This window comes from Clarias gariepinus, chromosome 4 (genome assembly GCF_024256425.1).
Source record: "Clarias gariepinus isolate MV-2021 ecotype Netherlands chromosome 4, CGAR_prim_01v2, whole genome shotgun sequence".
Lineage (NCBI taxonomy): Eukaryota > Metazoa > Chordata > Actinopteri > Siluriformes > Clariidae > Clarias > Clarias gariepinus.
This window is the reverse complement of record NC_071103.1, coordinates 31,075,809-31,097,520: the sequence shown is the minus strand read 5'-3', so window position 1 is coordinate 31,097,520 and position 21,712 is coordinate 31,075,809. Positions and strand designations below refer to the sequence as shown.

The window sequence follows — 21,712 nt, the reverse complement described above, 5'->3', positions numbered from 1 at the left end:
ATATAAGAGTATTTAAGATAAATCAAGGAACAAATTACACATTTATTTTCTATAACGCTTATTCTGTACAGGGTTTCAGGAAGCCTGGAGTCTATCCCAGGAAACTTTGTTTATGATGCCAGGTAGACCCTAGACAGGTTGCCTCACTCTACATGACTGTGGAAGGGAACAAGAATACCCGGAGTAAAGCCACCAAGCACATGCAAACTCACGCAGACCTCCACAAACCTTGTGGCGGGAATTGAACCATTGACCACAGTGCTAACCACTTCCCTGCTTAATCAAATCACAAATAAAGCTGTCCTTAAGTGTCTTTATGGTTGCCATCACATTATTTTCACTATGCCATCAATTACATCTCATGATTTAATTGCTCAACTATGATCCTTTTATGGTCAATTTAGTGATATTTGATATTTTAGCTCTTTCATTTAATATTTTGACCAGCCACCACTGTTATTCTTTATCCTTTTTTTTCAGTTATAACTTTACCCAACATTATGAAAGAGGTTCTTAAAGAAGCCAGTAGTCTAAAATTAAAGTACATTTTTTAAAACATTAGATCTTTCCACAGGCATAATTATTTAAACCTATTACAATTATCCTGAAAGGACGGAAAAGGTAGCGAGATACTAACTCCCCATCCTGAGCACTCAACTGCTACATACAGAATATATGAAAACCCATCCAGTCATAGCATCTCTTTTTTCCTACCACATAAGCTGATATTAAGCTTACATTACACACACCCTTCAGATTTATCACATTAATTGTAATGCACTGGCATAATCAACCAACTAACCCTAGTTAAAGGAGTATGTTGTCTTCGAACAATGGTAACAAAATCCACCTCTGACATTAACGGACAAGACTAAAAGCCTACTTTAAGAGTCTGGGAACTTGATTTTCAACAATTATATGAGTCATTATTAATAATAGAGACACCTAACCCTAAAAGCTGAATTAAAGAGCATCCGTCCATAGATAAGATACGCTTACACATTATGGCTGATATTACGTTAAGTGACGCTATATGCAATAAAAAAAAATCTAGTCTAGACTTAACATGGATAGAGAAAATTGCAAATATTTAATTTTAACTCTCCTGAGACTCTTAACCCATTTTCAGAACTATAAAATTTTTCAGAACTGCGCTTAAGGTTTTGAATTAAAGAAAGGTAAGTAAGGTACACGCATACCTACATACATTCATACATACATACATACATACATACATACATTTGTCCAATCTACTCCTACCTTTTGGGTGCATAATCCCCCTGAACAAATCCACACAGAATATGAACACACAAATGATTTAGAGACTCCAAGAAGGACATGCGCCAGCTTGCACGGCTCCAGCTCTCCTGGTGGCCTTTGGATGCTCTGTCTGGGATGTAAGATGTGTTTTGCACTAAACATGACGGTTTGTTTTGTTTGATAAACAGCATCAGCTATCTAACATAACCAACCAGGGCATTTAACTTACTTTTGAACGTATGTATCTTTCTATGCAATAAATACAGTTTAAAGCTAGGGCTTCACAGATTGGAAATGAATGCATTCTTGTGTATATTGTATGCAAATACTGTATAAACTATAATTAGTATGGAGAATATACCGGCATAACTGGCAACCTGTGCTGGAGAAATTGAGCTCTTGGCCATGAAGTCACAGGGGTCAGTTTTCATATTCTGAAAGCCATATGCATCATTTTATTCAAAGCAATCTGGGGAAGTTTGTTTCCAACCACTAGCAGAGGGGAAAGAGAAAGAGGTGCCCGGGGTAATATGATAACTTGGCATATTTATATCAACAACCTGCAGGCATTCAAGGGAAAATTAATTAACCACATGAATGAATGAATGGGAAATGATGGGAAACTCATTCTGCGAATGTGGTCCTTGGAGCAGTAAATGTGTAAGCCTAACTAACACCACACATCATCTGTGCACTGAGTTAGATAAACATGCATGCATGGTGATCATGTTAAAGCCTGTATAATTCCTCATGCACAGATTTCTACAGTTGATTATATGCAATAGTAGTAGAATTAAAAGCAAAGCAGCAGAAACTCACCGTATCTGTTAGGCTCTCTGCTGTACTGGAGAATAGGGACAGCCTCGGGCTCATCTAAATCTCTCTCACCTCCGAACACAGGTAAGATCTCCTGGTTATTATCGTGATGATTAAGCTCCTGCTCCTCGCCCTCACAGCCCTGATCCACCGGCAGGACCACGAACCTCTCCGTCATGTTTGTCCGATCTCGATGTCACGGCTGGGGAAGCTGCGCGGGTCAGATGGCGCTCGGTGTGAAGCAGCTCATAGCCGACGGTGCGTGCAGTCCACAAGCGCGCTCAAAACACAATGCGCGTCAGCGGCAACCTCCATGCGCTCCTGTCAATCCGTGCCGCGGTGGGCGTGTCCGACCGCTGATTGGCCGAGCCGCGTGCGAGCCGCCTGTCACTCAGAGGTGAGCCTGAACGTCACAATTATTGTTATTATTCTGGATTGTTACTCAGAGAGGAGTCTCAACGTCACAATAAGAAATAAAGTAGAAAAAGAATTGTAAGCTAATATTGCTTCTTTTTATTTCTTATTATCATTAATTATACTTCTTGAATTATTTATATGGAACCGTATTCTTGTTATGATGTATATTTTTAATTAAATTAGATTTAGTTTTATTTTGCTTATTTGTTCATTTATTCTGTTCTATCTATCAATCAATAATCAGCTAGTTAGTTATTGTATTAACATACTGTTTTGTTATGTTTGTGCAATATTAAAATACAATTTTAATTGTTTAATGATCTGAATCAACTGTGTGTGTGTGTGTGTGTGTAAATGCAGAATAAAGCGATATAGACGATGAGATAGATAGATAGATAGATAGACAGACAGACAGACAGACAGACAGACACTAGTGCTTAACATTAGGACTTGGCTCCCTCTTTATATTATGACCCTGAATAATGCCTGCAATGTGCCCCCCATAAATTAATAGTTAAGAATCGATAATATAAATACGTATTTAATATCAAATCACACCCAGGAGAACATGCATGAATCATTCAAAATATTATTCTGTGGTGGCTTTCATTCTCTGCTTCCTGAGGATCCTTTGTAAGTGGCTGGTATTGTGGTTTTTCTGAATTCATGATTTAAATGTAAATGAGTCTCTTTGTGGTTGTCCTTGCAATCTTAACTTCATGTTTTTTGATGACAGCCCACAGTCTCTAAAACAAGATGTCATTAAAAACAGAATTGCAGCATATATTTGTGAAATCAACAGTTAAGATAATGCTGAGATATAGTTGAGATACTGTCATGATAAATATACTGTAATACAGCTGTATTGTTTTCAAAGTAAACATTTAGTTAACACTGAGTCAAGAAAAGATTCATATTTTAGGACCGTTATACAGTAAGTGTTTTCATAGCTTCCAGGATTTCACTGACTAGTTATACTGCCTATAAATACATCATTTGTTAGGGGACATTCGTTTATTTGATTGGTTTTGACAGGCACTAAAAGAAAATTTTTATATTAAAAAACTATTTATCATCAGAAATTCAACGCTGGCTTACAGTAGCTTCTTTTACAATCAAGAGAAAGTATGACTCATTTTTGTACAATTAGCTGATATGCATCGCTACCTTATTCTCTAAGTGTGCATTATTGTATCACTTCCCTTTGTTATAAAACTGGCTCGGTCTAAGGGTGCAAATTGTTTCCTTTCCAGTGGAGCTCTTTCAGCAGGGTGTGCAGGCTTTTGTCCCTCAACACTTAAGTTGTCTGAAAGTTGATTTTAGCAAATCTGCTCACTGAACAGAAAAAAAAGATTGTTAAGATCAAGAAGGTAATACATGGGACAAAAATAACAACCAGACAATTATGTAACAAGCAGATCTGAAATGTGAATAGGAAAGACTGCTCAATGAGTACTGGTGTTTTAGAGTTTTTCCACTGGCTACTGCATGACTGACCTGAATGAAAAAGTAATGAAATAAAAAATATACTAAAAGCCTATTGAAACCTGATCTACCTAATGTAATTTCATTAACATAGTATGCAGTCTGGTATTAATTCTCATAGGAAAAAATCTAAAAAGATATAAAGTTTCTCCTAGACAGCCATCAGCAGTCAAATTGGAATAAAAGACAGACATTTGCTTAAATGCCTAGTCTGAGCTTTTTTCCCCAGATGAATACCCCAGTGACATACTTTACTGTACATCTCCTCTTAACAAAGTTTTATACTTAATCTGCTAACTTAATAAGGTTTTAAGGTCATTAAAAATGAACTACAGGAATTCAAATGTATATTTTGAGAAAAATAGTTAGCAGTGTTTAACACTTTGACATCACATCTTTAGGGTCAAGGGTTAGGGTTTAACACTAGCAACGCCAAACAGTGGTCATTTGACCGCAATGGGGTTAAAAAAAAATACTTCACACTCAATCAAATTCCAGGACCCTCCTTTCATGACTTTCCTAGATCTGTGAGCTTAATCACCCTGCATGCTTACATTTTCAAAATCGCACCAGTAAAAGCCAGTTTAAATCCATTTTGCTGGATCCCAAAGTGGATAAATCTGAAAACGACACCCTTGCGGTTTCGTGTGTACAGCCAATCCGTATACAGTATTTTGTGAAACAATGATGTCATCACATCACGTGTCGGCTGCGTCACACGTAACAGCAACAACAATAATGGCGGACTACATGATTGTGTTCGTGTTGCTACAAAGCCTACTAGCTTTATTACAGCAAAATCTATTGCTTCTATGCAACTGTTATGAGCAACAAGCGATAATGCACAACACCATCTTGGTTCGTATACAGCGCGCAAGGTTATGCGCATGCTCAAAGTCTTCTTCTCCGTGTATAGTGTATCTCTATGGCAGAATTACAGCGCCCCATACTGGTCTGGCATATATACTACACCGTTTTCAGTGGTTTCATGTGTACGCAGATATTTCTTGAGACGACATCGTGTTTACGAAAAAAAAGATTGGATAGGGAACGCACCGGCTTCGTGTGGACTAACCCTCAGTGTGTATATGTAACTATCTCAGGTTTCATTCCATTTATGCAGTTTATGTTGCATATATTTCCGTGAAATATCGACAATTCGCCTTTCATTCTGCCGTTGATAATCAGCTATCTTTTATAAGGAGATTTAGGGGATTTCGCTTAACTTAATTTTATAAGATTTTGAGAAAATTCATTAGTTTGTTCATTCTGTTTGAAGCTTCTGTGAAATTATCTCTAAAACAATGTAATGACCCCTCCTGAGGATATAAAGCTTTATTATTGTGTTTGAATAAATCAGATCTACCACAGCAGATAATTAAATATGCTATGTCATAACCGAAGCAAACACCACGATTATGCCTCGTTTCGTTCAGTGTTGCTAGGCAACAGACCACGCGCCTAATCGGCGGGAACGTGGTTCACTTGGCCGCAGAGTATTATAAACCTGCGGAGTGTTTCACTGTTTATACTCACATAAGAATCATGTAATAAAAGCGAGGAAAATGTGGAAGTGATGTGTGGCCACTCAATGAGAACTAAATCAAAGATTTCGGTAACTTCGTGTAACATCTGCAAAGTGACACTAAACAGCTGAACAACTTCACTTTTCGCGCGCACACACACACCTCCTCTGAGCCCTCGGTAAACATCCAATCACCGTCCATATGCAAATGAGTCAAGATGTAGCCTAACGTAGTGTCGTGTTGGATTTCAGCGGTCACGGAGTGGAAAGACTTTCAGATTCCGCTTCAGTGTGTTTCTTAATCTTTCCCCACATTTTTGTGTCAATCAAACACAATATATATATAGAATACATAATATATATAGAATACTTTTTCAATAAAATCACTTTTACTTGACCCTGAAGTTTAGTTTGCACACAAAAAACTAAAAAGTCCTTTCTGGTAAATAAACTGCATATGTAGTTTATTTAATGTAATTCATTTAAAAAATGAATATATATTGTACAGTACAAGATAAACACAAGAAAGATTAGAAAATGAAAAAACAAACAGTGTCTACTTTATAAACAGCTTAGTATACTGTGCGTCGAAATGCTGAAATCCCTTGCATGTTGTCCCTCCATTTTGTGCTTCCATTTCAAGGGGAGAGATATTTGACCGACAGCCTAGAACAAAAGAACTGTAGGTGTGATCACAACCCCCTCCGAACGACCGTGCCATCAATCACTGACTACCTCAGAAGTTCCCTCCAATGTATGCTGATGTTTTGCAAGTATTTTGGCAAAACTATGGCAGGCATTTAAGAGGTGGTTGGAAGTTGTTATTCATTTATTTATTCTTTATAAGGGAACTAACTACACATATCTGATTTATTTTCACATATGAAGGAGGCCAAAAATGTGGAAACAAATCAGATATAAATCAGATATGTGCTAGTGTGATTGTCGTGTAAACAGACACATCAGATTTCCTGAGGCATTGCATTCTGTACGTCATTGAAACTGTGACTTCCTCGCGGTTTAATGGCGTAATGTTATTCTCCGGTGAAAGTGCGTGTGGAATTATAACATCGCAGGTGACATGGAAAAGGAAAAGCCCCCCCCCCCCTTTTTTATGCTTATTAGGGCTAAATAAAATTAAGAAATCATGTATTTGGTGAATGAAGCATATGCGCAGGCTGCAATTATGTCGTTTTTTCTCCTCCTCGGTTTTAAAACCATGGTGACGTTTCGCGAACTTTGCATATATCGCAGAGCGTCAAGCATACTTCACCTTTATCTATCTTGGCTAGTGTGTAGCGCAAGAACCTCCCTTTAAGTATGCGCAATGTTTCAGATGGTATGGCAAGTGTAAACACGTGTATCGAATATGAGTCATAGTTGAAAGAACGTGTAAACAGACGGTCAAAAAAATCAGATATAGGCAACAAATCAGAATTGGGCATCAAGACCTGCAGTGTAAACGCAGCCTAATATATGAGATGGACTCATTACATGCAATGCAAGATAGTTCAAGCCATGATTTGTCATAATTGAGATGATTATGGCTTACAGCTCATGAAAACCCCAATTCCACAATCTCAGAAAATCAGATTATTGTGAAAAGGTTCAATATTCTAGGCTCAAAGTGTCCCACTCTAATCAGCTTATTAAGCCATAACACCTGCAAAGGGTTTCTGAGCCTTTAAATGGTCTATCAGTCTGGTTCAATAGGAAGCACAATCATGGGAAAAACTGTTGAACTGACAGTTGTGCAGAAAACCATCATTGATAACCCCCATAAAGAGGGAAAGACGCAAAAGGTAATTGCAAAAGAAGTTGGATTTTCCCAAAGTGCTGTATCAACACGCATTAATATAAAGTTATGTGGAAGGGAAAAGTGTGGAACAAAAAAGGTGATTTTTTTTTGGGGGGGGGTTGTCAGGAAAAGGCCATTCAAAAATGTTGAGGACTTTCCCAAGGAGTGGACTGAGGCTGGAGTCAGTGCATCAAGAGCCACCACACAGACGGATCCTGGACATGGGCTTTAAATGTCGTATCCCTCTTGTCAAGCCACTCCTGAACAACAAACAACATCAGAAGTGTCTTATCTGGGCTACAGAAAAAAATAACTAGTCTGTTGCTCAGTGGTCCAAAGTCCTTTTTTTCTGATGAGAGCTACTTTTGCATCTCATTTTGAAACAAAAGGCCCAGAGTCTGGAGTAGGGCTGCACGATGTATCAAAAATGATCGTTATCGCGATAATGGTATACGCGATATCTGTATCACAAAGAGTTGAGATAAATAAAATTTAATTTATGTGCCAAGCATTTGTGTGTCCAAATTTGACCAATCAGATGGGCCCTTACTATCTTTATATCCGCCTACTAAGTAGGTGATATAATGCTATTGGCTAGACCGGGCCAAAAAGTGAACCTAGCGGCTCAGAGCAAAGAATGAAAAATAAATATGGCATGAGTAGCGACAAGCAAGGAAAATGACAGCAGCGAAGAACTTGTGCGTAAAAAGAACGGTACGTCAGAAATATGGCAATATTTTGGCTTCAAGAGAGAAGACGTTTCACAAATGCAGGTACATATATAAAAGATTTTTTTTAAATAGCCAATAATAATAATAATAAAATTGCATTTCTTTATTGAAATGTTATATCGCGAGAAATATAGTTATTGCAATATTCAACAACAATATTGCATATTACATATTTTCCTAATATCGTGCAGCCCTAGTCTGGGGAAAGAATGGAGAGGCACACACTGCAAGATGCTTGAAGTCCAGTGTGAAGTTTCCAGAGTCTGTGCTGATTTGGGGAGCCATGTCATCTGCTGTTGCTGGTCCACTGTGCTTCATTAAGTCCAGGGTCAACGCAGCCATCCACCAGGAGATTTTAAAGCACTTCATGCTTCCTTCTTCAGACGAGCTTTATGGGGATCCTGAGCTGTACATTTTGAAACGTTAAGTTCTGAAAGTTAATTTGCACCCTGTTATTTTGCAGCCCGCAACAAAACATAAGCTCAGGCAAAACATAAGCCTTTACTGACTATTTCTGATGTTTTCTCTTGCTGCTTTCTTCCTATCTTGGCTCCTTTCTTTGTCTTTCTAAGGACTACATGTTTGAAGTGATGTTCCAAATTAACTAATTCGGCAAAGGACATACTATAATAAATAGAATGAGTAGCTCACCTCTCATATCTTCCAGTCTGGATTGTTCGTTTTTTTGAATCTATTGCACCGCATAGCGTCTATGGGAGTCACATGACAAATGAATGAACGACTCGGGACTTGAAGATTCGTTGAGAACTGTTTAATTCTGTTTCCTGTGTACTGTATAGCGTTGATTTGGAGTAGAACAGTCATTGAGAAAGAGTCGCTCAATTCTGTTTCTTGTACATAACCTACGGAGGTTTTGTGATGATTTGCACATGCACGTCCAGTAGAAAATGAACGAATTACTCTCCGGACATTTTTATATCCCTTTCTGAAAAATTCAGTATCCCTAGGTTTTCCCGGTCAAGCGATGCAATCATGACATTACTTACTACCTAATGCTGAGGGGGCGAACGAGGATTCTGACATTTTTTTTCTCGTTTTAAAGTGTTTTTACGACCTTAATAACCTATGCAAAATAATCTATATAATCCATATATCCATATCCGTTTTAAACCGCTGCAAAAGGCTGGTTTGCTGGGCAAGTACTGACATTGCGACTAATTTTAATTCACATACATTGGCTCTGTGACAATAGATGTGATATTGATTTATTCTAAATATATTCAAGGGAATACCTTGTAATTTAATATACCGTAGCATGTAACTCAAGGGTAAAATGCCTACTCGTAGTGACTGCTAACCATGATACTCTTTTTTACTCACTCAAACATCCAATTCTTAAACTATCTGTTGTACCTATCAAACACACATATACAGCAATTATATGACACCATACTCAGTTATTCATGTGTAACTATGTATTTGAATTACTTTCAGCCATCCTAAGTACAACGTAGCACCCACATATGATGAGGAAACACGATATTCTGAATATACTGTATCCATGATATACTGTATGGTTACCCAGGATAAAACAGACATACATAATTAGCACAGCACATATTATAATAGTGCAAAAATACATTTTTACATTAAATAATGTATCTGAATTATTATTTTAATTTAATTTAACAAAGTATGAAAGCTTGAAATGTATTACATTTGTTAACTGGGTGAATTGATTTCCCGGACTCTCTTGTTTAAATTACAGTGTTTTAAAAAACATCTCACTGTATTACCTTTGCACACATGTCTCTGAGTGAATTTCAGACATCCAGTAGGAAGGGGGAAACGGATTTTCCAGGAAAATATGTTTCCCATACTTCAAGTAAAAGACAGTGTTTTTTCTCAAACATTCTGATCACTATTTTATCTGTGCTACTGGCACACATATCTCTGAGTCAATTTCAGACATCCCTGATCCTTCCACAGGCAATAGGGAGGGGGAACCTATCCGGGGAATCAGGGAAACCTGGGAAACCTAGGGACACTGAAATTCCCGAAACACTGGCTCAACACAGTGATAGCTCTTGTCTCAACAAATACCGCTGTAAGAAGTTGGCATTATATTCTAATCCTTTGAAGGGGATAATATTCATAATATATGTATCTAATCTAATCTAATCCTCCTTGAAGTGCTAAAAAAAAAAGAATAAAATTGTGTTTAAAAAAAGTGTAATTTGTATATGGAAATCTTTGTTATACTTATTGAGATTGCCAAGTATTCAGTCTTTTATTGTTAATATTGATACTAGTATTATTTTAGGTTTGATTTTATTTGACTTACATGCAAATAACTTGACTTTCTCATGACTGTGAGACTTTAAAAGTAACGGTGTCTAAAATTCTCTTTTTTTTATCAATAAATTTTAGGTCCAATTAATGATGACAAATTGATGGCCTCATTTGAAAATCACTGATTACTTTTATTATAGGTTTATCTACAAATAAAGTATCAAAACTAAAGTCACTATGCATGATTGACCCTAAAGCATTTACTGTATGACAACACTATTTTTAAATGTAAGCAGTCAAAGTGAAATGTCTATTGTAAAACTTTAGAAAATGTAGAACCAATATATGTATAAAAAAACACTTTTTTTTGCCACAGAAAAATGTACCTTAACGTGACTACCCCATTTTTTTTCATGTGATAAGCAAAGCGAAAGTTCTTCCTAGTAATGTTTTAAATACATAAAAAAAAAATCAAAGAATGCTAAATTTGTAAATAAAAGAGTTACATCACAAATAATTTATGATTCTATATGAAGAAATGTGTTTCCGAGTTCTTTGAAGTAAGCCTGATGAGAAATTTTAATTTAGTAATTTAACAATTTTTTAAAAACTAGCAAATCCTAGCCAGCCAACGTTGCAGATATATTTATAGTATCTTAACATAATGTAGTTTATGTAGTGAATGTAATGTAGTGTAGTTCATAAAGTTAATGTACTAATACTATCTAAACTCTTTGAAATTATGTTTTGAGGAGAGGTGTTGACCAGACAGAGTTCACCAGATAATGTGTGATTTTTTTTTTCAAATAGCACTCATGGCTGACATTAAGTGACATGCCTCCTGGGCTTTGTCTCAGCTGTTCCTGGTTATTTTAAGGTAATGACAAAGCACATTGAGATATTTGACATGACTAACATAACTGACTTCCCGAGCTGGGGTTGTGTGATTAAGGGGAAAAAAGGTTTCAACCTCTACAGCGACCTACAGTATTTGTATTTATTTATTTATTTTACACCACCCAATGGTAACAAATTGTAATCCAGTTTAATTACTAAAACAAGTAGAACTTTCTGTTAGTGGTATCAACCGCAATAGCTTTGTCAACAAGTATAATTGCCTTGCACTAATTTGTAAGCCTGAAACACCCCTAGAAAATACTTGAATCAGGAAGGAAGAGAAAACTATAAATAAATAAAAAATTAACCTTGTTGTGACCTTTTGCTTGTTTCATTAATTCTAAAATCTAATCAGTTCATCTTCTGATCCCAATGATAACTTCATATAGGGGATGAACATGGAACCACTAAGTTTGACATAACAAAATTAAACAGAATCTCTGATGATCCACACCCTGTTTTGAAACTTGTTTTGTGGTTATTGTGTTATTGGTCTAAGTAAACTTGTACTGTACATAACACTGTCACTAAATGAACTGTAACTGTGGGGAAAACATGTTCAGTTTTAAGGTTTCCAAATGCCCATATTTTTGTAGACAATTTGCTAAAATTTGTTTGGTTTCAGATGGCTAGTGTGTAAAATCTATTATTTTTTCTCGTTATTAATCATTACCTCTGTATTAAAGGTGCTATGCTATGGCTATATGAGAGTATATGTTGATGTTATTACAGTATATATATATATATGTATATATATATATATATATATATATCAGGCCCGTAGCCAGCCTAGTGCAAGGGGGGGTTCTTTTTTTTTTTTAAAGTGGACCTTTTTTCTCAGTATTTTGTATTTGAGTATTTACTCATTTTGTATTTCATTTTAAGGATTAAATACTGCATTTTAGTGACATGTGCTGGATTAGCTTGTCTGCTGGTATCATAATGTGCATGTTTTTGAAAAATTTTACCAGTAATGATCTAATAATAATAATATACAAATATTACAGGGAAAAGACGATCAGTTAATGTACTTACAAAACTGTGGGATGAATAAAAATAATTTTTTGTGGGCTTATTTTATTTTATGTTTTATGTAACAATTATTAATGATAAACTTCATTCGAATGCTGTCTACACCGCGTATAGACACTAGACAGCATCGCCTATGGTTAATAGAATAATTTAATAAATTTACTAATTCAATATAATAATTTATTAATTCAAAATAAAATGTTAATAAATCCTAATACTATGCATGGTCAAGCAGGTTTGTTTACGCATTGAACTCGTCGTTCTTTCTTTTTTTTGTTGATAGATTAACATTATTTAACATAATAAATTCACAGATCCATCAGATAGGCTCCTGTCTGTTAATGTTTATTTAAGATGTTACAGACTTGTCATAGCCATTCAGACTGCTCAAGAAAAGGCACAAGAGAACAATAGGTTACTTGCGTAACCCCGGTTCTCTGATAGCATTAAGTGAGGTGTCTCACTATGGGATACGCCCCTTCCGCGTATTCTTCAGAAGTCCTATTACACTACGCCAGCCCCAATTGGCTGGCAGACGTGACGTTGTGTCTGGGAGTGGCCTCCCCCACCCCCCCCCCCCCGTATAAAAGGGGCAGCACAACGTCACTTTGCTATTCAAAACAAGCAACCTCTTCCTCGCTTCACACAGCAAGGAGGGTCATCTGGTGAGACACCTCACTTAATGCTATCAGAGAACCGGGGTTACACAAGTAACCTATTGTTCTCTTTCAAGCATACGTTTCGGTGTCTCACTATGGGATATTCTAACTCCCGTATTGTCAGATAGCCTGTCTTGAAGTCTTCTGCCAACCATACCCAAAGCCTTCAGGGCTGAACGAGTTTAGTCTTTAGATTCTGTCTTTACGCTCAGTACTGCATGAGCTAAAGTCTGAGCTGTAACGTCCAGTTTGTAAAATCTGGCAAATGTGTGCGGAGACGACCAGCTCGCCGCTTTACATATATCCTGTAATGTGATTCCCTTAAAAAGAGCCCAGGAACTTGACATTCCCCTTGTCGAGTGCGCGCGTACGCCAGTTGGGGGTTCTAGACCCTTGCTGGAATAAGCCAACGAAATCGCCTCCACTATCCAATGTGATAAGCGCTGTTTAGTGATCGGCTTCCCTGTACGAGGTTTCATCCAAGAAACGAACAGCTGATCACTTTCCCTTAGACCTCTGGTCCGCTCTGTATAGATGCGCAGAGCGCGCACAGGGCACAGCGTGTTTAGCTTTTGCTGCTCTGATGAAGTAAAAGGAGGTGGATGGAAGGCCCTTAACTCAAAAGGGTTTATCGCATTAATGACTTTAGGCATGAATGCCGGGTTAGGTTTCATAATCACTCCTGCATCCCCGGACATGAACTGTAAGCATGCTGGATGCACAGAAAGAGCATGAATCTCGCTCACGCGCTTCGCTGAGACCAAAGCTACTAATAGTGCAGTCTTAAAAGACAGTGCCTTGAAATCAGCCTTGTCTAGTGGTTCAAATGGGGACATAGACAATGCATCAAGCACCAACCCCAAATCCCATGATGGGGTAAGTGGTTTAGAGACCGGCAGGGCGCGGCGCGCGCCCCTCATGAATCTGCATATCAAAGGATGTTGTCCCACTGTTTTATCATCAAAACCAATGTGACAAGCCGATATAGCAGCCAGAAACACTTTTATGGTTGAGAACGCTTTGCCTTTGTCTATCATTTCCTGAAGGAATGAAAGAACTACTGCCACTGAACACTGAAAAGGAATCTCGTGTCTAGTTGCGCACCAGCGTTCGAATACATTCCATTTACAATCATAAAGAGATCTAGTTGATGCCGCCCTGGCATTCTGTATGGTTTTGATAACACTGTCGGGTAGACCAGTTTTACTTAAATTGGACCACTCACGGGCCAGGCCCATAGTGCCAGCCGTTCCGGATGAGGATGGAAGATTTCCCCCTCCTCTTGTGACAGAAGGTCTATGCGCTGCGGGAGAGACCACGGCTCGTCGTACAGCATATGTATAATCTCTGCAAGCCAGTGTTTCCCCGGCCATCTCGCGGCTATTAGTATTAGTCTCATACCTTCCTCCCTTACTCTGCAGAGTGTTGGTGATATGAGCGCTATCGGTGGGAATGCGTATAGAAGAGTGCGAGGCCACTCGTGTGCTAGCGCGTCTATTCCCAGGGGCGCGCTCTGGTCCTTCAGGGAAAAGAACAGGTGACACTGGGCATTGTCTTGGGACGCGAACAGATCCACTGTCGCTCTGCCATACATGCCCCAGATCTGTTCGATCACTTCGCTGTTCAGTTTCCACTCCCCATAGAGGGGATTTCCCCTGGACAGCAGATCCGCGCCCCGATTCATCACACCCTGTACGTGTGTCGCTCTCAGGGATAGAAGGTTGACACTGCCCCATAAGATCAGTCTGCGTGCTAACGTGTGCAGAAGGAGTGATCTGAGGCCTCCCTGACGATTTATGTAGGCTACAACTGTCGTGTTGTCCGTTCTCACAAGGACATGTTCTCCTTTCAGAAAAGGAAGAAAATGCTTTAGCGTCAGAAAAACAGCTAGCATTTCTAGATAGTTTATGTGAAGATTGGTCATATGCTGACCCCATCTCCCATTCACTATTCTGCCCTCGTGAATGCCCTCCCAACCGGACAGCGGCGCGTCCGTCGTTATTATCTTCCTGTGCCGAACTACACCCATGGATACCCCTTGAGTCAGGAAGTTCGGGCGTTTCCACTGGCGCAGTGCCAGAACTGCCTCTGACGTCACTCTTACCCTTTTCCGTGAGTGACGTACCGGGTCCAGCCCTTGGGACGCTACCCAGCGCTGGAATTCCCTCATATGTAGTCTCCCTAACGGGATAACTATCAGGGCTGAGGCCATCAGTCCTAATAATCTGAGGCATGTACGAAAGGAAACCTTGTTTCCCCTCTGAAAGTGGGTCATGCAACAGGTGAATCTTTTCACCCTGTCTGCCGATAGTCGCGCCCTGAAGTTCACTGAGTCCAGCGACAGTCCCAGATACACTATGGACCGTGTGGGAGTTAAAACACTCTTTTCTGTGTTCAATCTTAGCCCCAGTTTCTGTATATGTTCCAGAAGTATCGCTGTGTGCTCTCTCGCTTCTTGTTTCGAGCGAGCTGTCACAAGCCAATCGTCTATGTAAGTAGCGAGACGAATGCCTTTCTCCCTGAGCGGGGTGAGCGTCGCTTCTGTACATTTTATAAATACTCTGGGGCTGAGGGACAAGCGGAATGGTAGCACCAGATATTCGTATACCACACCAAGGAAGGCAAATCTCAGAAACTTCCTGTGTGGTGGGTATATCTTAATGTGAAAATATGCGTCCTTCAGATCGATTGATGTGAACCAATCTCCCTGGCGCACCATTTGTAGGAGTGTAGAATGCGTGAGCATTCTGAACTTGTATCTCCTTAGGTATACGTTCAACGCACGTAGATCTAGTATTGGGCGGAGGGCTTGGGTTCCCTTCTTTGGAATGAGAAAATATCTCGAGTAAAACCCGCTGTGGCTCTCCTCTGGTGGAACCACTCTTATTGCCCTTTTGTTCAACAGAGAGGAAATTTCCTCCTGAAGGACATGCTTCAACTCCCCCCTCACCTGGGAATGAATTATTCCTTTGAATTTTGGAGGGGAAGTTGCGAATTGCAGTCTGTACCCGAATTGTATTTTCTTTAATACCCAGCGGGACTGCGTGCATTCTTGCCAGCTGCGTATCTGCAGTGTTCTGGCGCCCTCGCGCGGCTGAGTCACGGACGGTTCTGTGGTCTGTACTGCGCATGCGCGGGCACTTAGCGCTTTGACAGAGTCTGTGTGATCCATCACCTCTGAGAGAGTGACAGGTTTATTGATATGTTTTGCAACATTTTTTGGGGAGATATATTTTTTTATATTTTTTGGGGGTTCAGTAAAAGCTTTATTGGGGTTTGAACGTGAGACATGCTTGTGATACATTGATGTATGTACACCGCTGCACCGTTCCTCTTTCGCTTTACTGTCTTGCCCCTGGCCCACCCAGGCTCTCCCCTCCACACAGAACAACTTTGGACCTCGGAACTCGTCCTTTTCAACATTTGAGGGTCGGGAACTAGCGAACTGGGGGGCTGTTGGTTCCCTTCCCGAGGAAAGACCCCATCAAACGGCCTTCTTCTTCCTCCTCACTCCCTGAAGATGGGGTTGAGGATGAGGGTGGGGTTGAGGAGCAGGCTGTGCCGTCTGAGTTGCCGCTGGCGGATAGTTTCTTCTCTGCCAGGGAGATCTTTGCTCTGCGACTCCGCCTTGGCCAGCTGAACTTGTGTTCGGTCTCTGCCGTTTGGGGATGCGATAACTGGGGGAAGGGCGGGCTGTGACCTGTGCAAAGGTCTTCCTGAGTGGCGGGGGGGGGGGGTGCCGCCTGTGCCTTCCTGGGCATACAAAGCTGTAGCGCCTCGTCATCCCTCTTTTTCTCCTCACATCTCTTTTGCATCAGGGTGAGAGCCGAGCCGAAATTTCCGTCGGCCACCACTGGTGCATCCAAGATAGACTCTTTCTCTCTGTCGGAGAGATTTGCCAAGTTGAGCCACCGGCCTCTCTTCTGAATGACCATCGTGGCCATTGCTTTCCCCGCGGCTTGTACCGCGCACCTCTGAAGCCTCAGAGAGAGATCTGTCACTATACAGATCTCCTCCCACTGTGTCTGACCTGGTGTGGCCGAGGCTTCGTCCTGCAGCTCCGCTTGGTACGCGGTCAGCAGAGAGGTCGCGTTTAGAGCTCTGACGCAGAGCGCGACTGCTTTGTATGCGCGTTCCATCATGTTTGACTGGAAGCGCTCCGTTTTCGATGGCAACGACAGATTTGCAGCCTCCGTGTGTCTCGGGAGCAAGTGCGCAGCCACTAACCGTTCCATGGGAGGCATCCTGAAAAGTCCTTCTCTTTCCATGCCCTCCACGTCGAGTGCAGATCCCCCCTGCACTGGCGTCTTGCTCGTAAACGGTTTTTCCTTTCATGTCACCGTGAGCTCATCCAGGAGCTCTGGGAAGACTGGAAGGAGCTGCCGTGCCGCCCGTTTCGCTCTCGGCAGCCTCTTACCTTCATAGCGAGACTTTGCAGTCTCTGCCACTACAGTCGGCCACTGAATATTCAGCTTTTCCGCGGCGCGTTTGCACACGTCCTGCAGGTCGATGCTCAGGAGCGGGGATGGTGCCCCGTCCATAGCTTCAGCGGCTCCTGTCGCGGCAAGAGGCTGTGCTGAGTGCACGGGTGGAAGGAATGGGGAGTCCTCGAGATCCTCCTCTTCCTCAGAAAGGAGAAAGTCGGACTGACCCTCTTCCTCGAAGTCTAGCGCGCCTTCCTCTTCGTCAGTGCTGAGCACACTGGGTAGAGGGGCGCAGACGTCGAGCTGTTCACCCCAGGATAAGGCTGCCGTGGTGGGCAGCTCCACAGGGATGGATACCTGTGGGGTGGCAGCTGGAGTGGGGCTAGGTGAGAGGAGTGGGTCGAGGCCCGACAGGCTGGCTTGGCGCGCTAGCCTGCGACGAAGGCTCTTCCCGGTGAAGCGTGCGCAGTGTTCGCATGAACCGGGGTTGTCTAGCGCTAGTTGCGCATGTTTCAGCCCAAGACACGACGAGCAGACCTGGTGTGTGTCTTTGCTCGAAATCTTGTTCCCACAAACACAAATACGCACGTCTTCTCCCTCTCTAGCCTTAGCGGTCTGATTTGCTGCAGCCATATTGTTTTTAAACGGTCCTAGAATCAACTGGAGTGTCGATAAAAGGAGCTAGGCGAAAGACGGTGTGGTGACCAGTCGTTCTGAAAGATAGGCTTCTGGTGTGAAGCGAGAAGAGGTTTTTGAATAGCGAAGTGACGTTGTGCTGCCCCTTTTATACGGGGGGAGGCCACTCCCAGACACAACGTCACGTCTGCCAGCCAATTGGGGCTGGTGTAGTGTAATAGGACTTCTGAAGAATACGCGGAAGGGGCGTATCCCATAGTGAGACACCGAAACGTATGCTTGAAAGAGAACTATTCTGTGTGTGATGTGGGGTTGACGATTAGCTACCACTTAACTAGCGTGAGCGATTTGATCTTGAGGTAGTAACAGACTTACTCTGTTTGGCAGTCTTTTTGAACATATGTTCAATATTCTGCGATAATGACGCTGCTGCCTGCTTTCTCTTCCGTCTCTCCTGCTTTTTTCGACCCATATTAAACACCGCCGGATGCCGCCTCACAGATAAAAAACATCAGTTGCTGCACAGGTTTGTCACGTCGCGGTAAATTGTTTTGTAATAAAGTGTTATTTGAAATAATGCCCAACAATTTTAATCTGTCTCAAAAAATTTTTTTTTAATAAATAATAATAATAATAATAATAATAATAATAATAAATTCTGGACCTTTGGCAGTGAGGGGTGGGTCGTTCGAACCACCCGAACCCCCCCTGGCTACGGGCCTGTATATATATATATATATATATATATATATATATTGTAAAAGCCACACCTTATTTCTTCATATTAAATTTAATTAATTGTTGAATTGAAGAAACACATACAAACAATAACAGTCAACAACAGAGCAATTATATGTTATGATTCTTTTTTACCAAAACTGAATATCTACGAATATTTACTGTATTTAAATTTTGGGGATTTAAATTTTAATGCAAAAACAGCCAACAACACTGTTAAAATCATACACAATATTTTTTGTAAATAATTAAAAAAATAATTTTTTATTTTTTTTAATTTTAAATTACATTTTTCAAAAAAAATTTAAGAAAAAACTCCAAATTAAGTGTAAAAAATGTTTATAATTATAAAAAACTATATTCACTAAAAACTATAACAGTAAATAAATAATAATAATTAAATAAAAGAATAATAAAAAAGAATAATGTGTTAACATTTTGTCTGAGTGTGTGTATGTGTGTGTGACCTGCAATGGATTGGTACCCTATACAGGTTGTACCCCGCCTCGTGCCCTAAGCCTCCTGGGATAGGCTGCAGGCCCCCCGCGACCCTAAATACAGGATAAAGCGGTATAAACGATGAATGAGTGAGTGAGTGAGTGTTAAAAATTTTCTTACTCTATCTATCTATCTATCTATCTATCTATCTATCTATCTATCTATCTATCTATCTATCTATCTATCTATCTATCTCTACAGTATATATAATAACCTGATCACATACCTCAACCATGTGATATTCATTTGTAAGCCATGATACAATTTCCTGTTGTTCTCTCTCTGTCTTTCCCTCTTGCTCTCTCTGTCTCTGTCTCTCTCTGTGTGTCTTTCTCGTTCTCTATACCACTTTCCTATAAAGTTTCACTTGAGCCCTTGGACCTGGACACGCTACAGTAAATTATCACAGGGCACACGCCTGCACACTTACACACTTGCACACACTACAAACAATTTGGAAACCAAATTTGGGACACCAAGGACAGGAAGAACCTTATGTACACAGAGCAGAAGGCGGGGCCCTGTTGTACAAATTAATCAACTATTTAGTAAAAATAAATTGCTGACCCTTTTCCAGGACATACCTAATTATTATTTTACATATCATTTACTAAAGACATCTACATGTATGTCTCTGTAAATGTACACAGAACACTTTGTAACTTTAAGGGGGAAAAGACATGTTTAATTTCAAGGGTTTTTAATGTATTTATTATATTATATTTTTGTTATTTAGATAATATCAAGTATGTTAATGTTGTGTAATACTTCACTTTGTACACTAGGCTGCAGTGTTGGTCAACAATGTGATCTCATGCCTAATGTTTATGTGGCCACTAATACAAAGTGCTTCAGCAGGAGTTCTAATTAAAATTTCCCAGTGGTTCATACCTGTTTTTTTTTTTAAAACCTCCCAACCAGATATGCACCACAGTCTTGTATGAATGGCAGGATGTTATGATGGCGCATACTGTATGGATGCACTCGAGAGATGCCAAAGACACTAAAGTCAATTTTTATTAAAGATTTAGTAAAGATTAATTAAATCTCCCGACTAGCATCTGTTCAATTGCAGGTATTGTGTTGCTACCATATGAGTGACTAATTAAATCATAGTATAAATAAGCAGAAGGAAGGTTATAATGCCAAAGGCTTGCAACATTATTTATTTAATACATTTTAATATATTATTTTATTTTGCTGTGACTAAGTATCATTTTTATTTTTCCTTGTTGCTCAGACACAACCCCCCTGCAGGGAAAAAGCTGTTCAAATAGCCCAGACAAAGCATTACTGTATCTCTCTTTTAATGGGAGTTTGTAGAACACGTGATTTTTTTTTCAAAGCATCAGTGTTCAGTGAAACTTGGTATTGAACATTTTTTTAAATTTCTGAACTGCTTCTGGCTAGTTAACATGTTTGTCTGCTCTTTTCTCAGCTGCATGCCAAGATGAATCATACAGTGGTGAATGAAGTGAGAAACTGAGAATGTGGGAGAGCTATAAAAATGACCAAGAACAGATTCCGAGCTGTCTTCAGGTTTACGATATACTGTCGAACAGCTGTACATTGCACATTCTTGGAGTTGAATGCAAAAACAACTAATAAAACACACTAATAAAATACATATATTTTAAAATGACACACCTTAAAATTGTTTATGTAATATTAATTGTTTAGAAGTGCTGTAAGTACTTATTAAGTAAAATAGCATAAACAATCTCTTTAAAAATAGAACAATAATATGCCTCAATGGGGTAGGCTATAACATCAGTACTGTAGAATCTACAGTATACACTCAGCATTTACATTTAGGCATTTGGCAGACGCTCTTATCCAGAGCAACTTACTTTTTTTTTTTTTTATCTCATTATACATCTGAGCAGTTGAGGGTTAAGGGCCTTGCTTAAGGGCCCAACAGTGGCAACTTGGTGGTTGGGGGTTTGAACCAGGATCTTCCGAACCACAGTCCTGCCTTAACCACTGAGCTACCCCTGGCCCAGCATACCTTTTTAATACATTTTGGAGCAAAAGTAAGTTTTTTTTTTTGCCATTTAGCCTTTGTACACCACAAAATTAAGACTTTAAGCTTTAATTCAAGAGGTTTGACAAAGGCGTTGACTGTTCACGAATTACAGCCATTCTCATACATACCCTTTAAGGGGACTCATAAATAATTGAACAAGTGGCTGACAAGCAATTGCATGGCCAGGAGTGGAATGCCTGGAGGTGGTTCTGAGTCTTACATTTGCAATTGGTAGCCGTTGACTCGACTCATGACGTGTTCATGCAAGTGATGGTGCATCATTGGGCTAAAAATAAATAAATAAATAAATAAATAAATGTGGAGGGAGCAATACATATTGTTCAATGACTGAGAGAGAGAGAGAGAGATAGAGAGAGCGAGAGAGAGTGAGGAAAACCGCTGCAAAAGTATGGGGTTACCATTGTAATTATTTGGTAGTTTGGAGTATTTTGGAGTAATTACTTAATATTGGAGTATTTACTTTGGAGTAATGTTTACTTAATATTGTCTGCAGGAT

General features: G+C 39.9%; 1 protein-coding gene across 4 annotated transcripts in view; it reads right to left on the bottom strand.

Annotated features, from left to right (window-relative positions):
- The window catches only part of slc12a7b (solute carrier family 12 member 7b), an 82,140-nt gene extending 79,824 nt beyond the window's left edge, over window positions 1-2,316 (bottom strand). For 2 of the 4 annotated variants that reach the window (XM_053495389.1, XM_053495392.1), the window contains exon 1: window positions 2,080-2,316. In XM_053495389.1, the coding sequence (XP_053351364.1) occupies window positions 2,080-2,254 (175 nt within the window). In that variant the 5' untranslated portion in view covers window positions 2,255-2,316. The remainder of the gene's footprint in view (window positions 1-2,079) is intronic. The other 2 variants (XM_053495390.1, XM_053495393.1) reach the window with 1 other exon arrangement.
- Window positions 2,317-21,712: the final 19,396 nt, after the last annotated feature.